The 3,758-nt window shown below is 38.2% G+C and overlaps 1 protein-coding gene across 1 annotated transcript; it reads right to left on the reverse strand.

Annotated features, from left to right (window-relative positions):
• Positions 1 to 330: 330 nt before the first annotated feature.
• LOC131650289 (uncharacterized) lies at positions 331 to 1,445 on the reverse strand. The gene is made up of 2 exons (XM_058920004.1): positions 1,253 to 1,445; positions 331 to 1,211 (listed from the first exon to the last, which is right to left on the reverse strand). The coding sequence occupies exons 1-2, from the start codon at positions 1,443 to 1,445 to the stop codon at positions 331 to 333; spliced, it is 1,074 nt and encodes a 357-aa protein (XP_058775987.1).
• Positions 1,446 to 3,758: the final 2,313 nt, after the last annotated feature.

The raw sequence follows: 3,758 nt of genomic DNA on the forward strand, positions 1-3,758 counted from the left end.
TGAAAAAAAACACGAAATCGTCTTTAACAAAATCCCAACACTTCTTGATAAAAAGGAACGAATAACCATCCGGTCCTGGACATTTGTCACTCCCACAACTCCACACCGCCTCTTTTATTTCAACTTCAAGAAAAGGTTTTTCAAGGTTTGCCACCATTTCCTCATTTATGCTTTTAAAATCCACCCCTTCCAACAAAGGCCTACTATCCTCCGATTCAACAAATCTATCTCTAAAATAATCGAACACCGTTTCCTTCACCTATTCCACCGAAACCGCCATACCTCCCTCTGTCACAATTGGCCCTATGTGATTGAAGATTCTCTTTTCTTTCATGACTTTATAAAAAAAAAACCACTATTTGTATCACCCTCATTCATCCATCTCAACCTAGATTTTTGAAGAAGCATGTTTTCTTTAATTCTCAAGTTCCTCCAAATCCGACTAGTCACTTCCTTTCTTTTCTCTAAATTATCAACATGCAAATCCTTGGAATCCACCTTCAATCTACCATCGACTATATTCAATTCCCGCACCCCTTCCTCCACCTCCAAATCATACCTTCCAAAAACTTCCTTATTCCACACTCTCAACTTTTCCTTTAGAAGCCCGAGCTTCTCTTTAAGGACAAAATCCCCCCTCCCATAAACTATCAAATTCAACCACTCCTTCTTCACAAACGGCATAAAAGCTTCATGAGAAAACCATTGATTATTAAATCTAAAAGGTTTCGGACCCCAATTCATGTCATCCACCACCAACCATATTGGGCAATGATCAGAAATATCCCTATTACCAATTAATTTCCCAATCACACCCCATCTATTCACCATGTTGTTCGCCACAAGGAACCTATCAATTCTACTCATCGACTTTCCATCACCACTATACCACGAGAATTTCTTCCCCTTACAAGGAACATCCACCAAAAAATATTTGTTAATGAAATCCGCAAACAAGTCCATTTCTATGTTATTCACGACCCCCGATCTTCCTTTCCTCTCCCTTCTATCCTTAACCGCATTAAAGTCTCCTCCTATGATCCACTCCCCATCGATAAAGATATCCTTCAACCTTAATAATTCCTCCCACGATGCTCTCTTCTTTACCAACTCGCAAGATGAGTAAACATTAGCAACATAATAAAAATGACCCTTCCAAGCAACTTTAATGCCCAAAAAGCCTTCTCCTTTAAAACTATGAACAATTTCCACTTTACCGGTATTCCAAAAATTAACAAACCTCCCGACAAACCTATCGAATTAGAGAAAGAAAAACCAATCTCCGAAAAATTCCAAAAACTCCTCGCCACATCGTCCTTCAAAGAAGTAATCTTTGTCTCTTGAATCATGAAAATATCTGCATTTCCCTTTTTAATCAAAGCTTCTACCCTCCTTCTTTTTAACGCATTCGCGCCCCCTCTAATATGTAAAGAACCTATAATCATTGTGGAACAATTTTCTTCTCCTTCGTTGACACCATTCCTCCATTATTCAAACATAATATTATATTTGCTAGTTTACTTCTACCCTCCTTATCCACCACACCCAACGCCACAATAGCCGATAGAAGTTTGTCTCCATAATTACCATCCAAGAACTCCCATTGTCTTTTGTTACTTTTACATATGTCTGACTCTTCACTATGTTGATCGTAGAAAAACTTGTTTTCAACAACGGAACCCTTCTCCAAACAAGACAAAGCCACACCATCATTCACCCTCACCTCCCCTTCGCTGTTACCCTCCACTGCTGATTTTCCCACCCTCATTTTTTGCCCACCTCCCTTCCTTCTACGCCCCACATTGTCGCACTCAATCAACCTCTCCACTTTCAAAACTTTTTTCCCTGGAGATTCCCTACTAACATTCAAACTGCATTTAACATATGACTCCATCAAAGAGTCGGCTAGTTCCCACGTCCTCCTTCCCACAGACTGCTCCTGCAAAAAAATCCCCCTGCACCTTGCAAAGACGACTCAGCCATTAACAAATTCTCCGCATTCTGCTTCTTAACAAGACTGTCGAACAGTCCCTCCACGCCTGTATCCGCCCCCTGATACGCGCCCTGTACAAGACTCAGCCCACCACCCTTAACGTCCAAAAAATTAGACCCCATACCTTCCCCCGGTCCGGTTACAACTGTCTGCTTTAACCTGTTATTCCTCCTAGCCCCTGATTCTACACAACCATAAACGCTCACAGAACTGCCCACTGGTTTCGAAACTTCCTCCGCAAGCCCGTCGTTACCAGATTTCCTCTCAAAAGAGTTTTCCTTGATGTCCCCTGTAACAGAAAATTGTTCTATCGAATCTACATAACACTCATAATTTGAACCATACACCCCTGCGAACAATTTGCTAGACCAAACCTCGTTCGAAGAAACAGACGAATCAGAAACATCGTGGCCGACATTAAGTGTAGTAGAAGTACCTGGATTGATGCGAGAAGAAAGGTGATTCACCTCCCTGAAGAACAACATAAACTCCTTCCCATAAATAAGCACTTTGTATTTGTCCGGAATATTGAAAGAAATCCCAACCTTAATCATGATATGCGCCACGTCGAGAAATTCTCCTTTAATCAACACACACAAACTGCCAAAAGTTTCAGCAATCCCCACAAAGAACTCAGAGCACCACGCATGAGCCGGTATACCAAATATTTGAATCCATAATGTCCTCCTATCATCTACCATAGTTTCCTCCCATCTCTTGATGTCGTAAAACCAGTTTCTCCACCAAGTTTCCTCTTCCCCAATCAAATATTCTTTAAACCCCTCTTCCGTCTCCTCCAATAAGCACACATCCCTGCCCATTGGAGTAACCTTGATGTTGTACACTCCCTCCATATCGAAATAAGTCTGCACATTGTAAGCTGATCCTGGAACAATCACTTTTCCAATGTACACCTTGTTGAATCTAACTCTAACTTCCTCCTTGGTCTTGAAGTCGAAGTTGATATGCCATTCCTCCTTCCTTTTTTCCTTCCCCTACAGCAGGATTACAGTTATTAAACTTTAAATTATGTTTCAAGATTAAGGATGTTGAATTCTTTTAGTATGCAATTACAGTATCCCACTTTGGCATTCTCCTTAAACAATATAAACAAATTACTCAAATCTCATGTATTCTAGAATATCATTTGGAAATGTCTTCTAAATTTCATGTTGTATAATCTCTTATTTAATTATTTTATATACTTTAAAAAGTAAATTTAAAGCTTAATTGATATTCTTGATGTTGATGTAAAATAGCTAATGACTGAGATTTTTAAAAACTGTCGCGGTCGCTTAAAAGCTTTCATGATTTTAGCCAGTGCACATGTCATGACTCTGATTACGATTGTCGCGGTGTGAATGAAATATAATTTGTTTTTAGCATAACACGGTGAATAACAATATCATTATTGATAGTTGTCGATACCGTTTTATCGTAGTCATTTTCGCGATCACAAACCGTAAACAATGAATATATCACATTGGAGACAAAGGTTACAGATATGTTTCTCAAAATATTGTTGACTTTACCACAGTCAAATATTAATATGCCAACAACTAAATAATAATAAGAAAGTAACAAAAATTCAATTGAGAATAGTAAAAATATTTTTTTCATTTATCTAACTAGTGGATACATATGCGTTCTAGTGTGTTGTTAACATTTGTTTTTAAATTTAATAAGAATGTAAAAGAAAAAAAATTATTTTACCAAAAATGTTTATTGTTTTTAAAAGAAAGATATATTTTAATTTATATATGGA

Source organism: Vicia villosa, linkage group LG2 (assembly GCF_029867415.1).
Source record: "Vicia villosa cultivar HV-30 ecotype Madison, WI linkage group LG2, Vvil1.0, whole genome shotgun sequence".
In the NCBI taxonomy this organism is placed as follows: domain Eukaryota; kingdom Viridiplantae; phylum Streptophyta; class Magnoliopsida; order Fabales; family Fabaceae; genus Vicia; species Vicia villosa.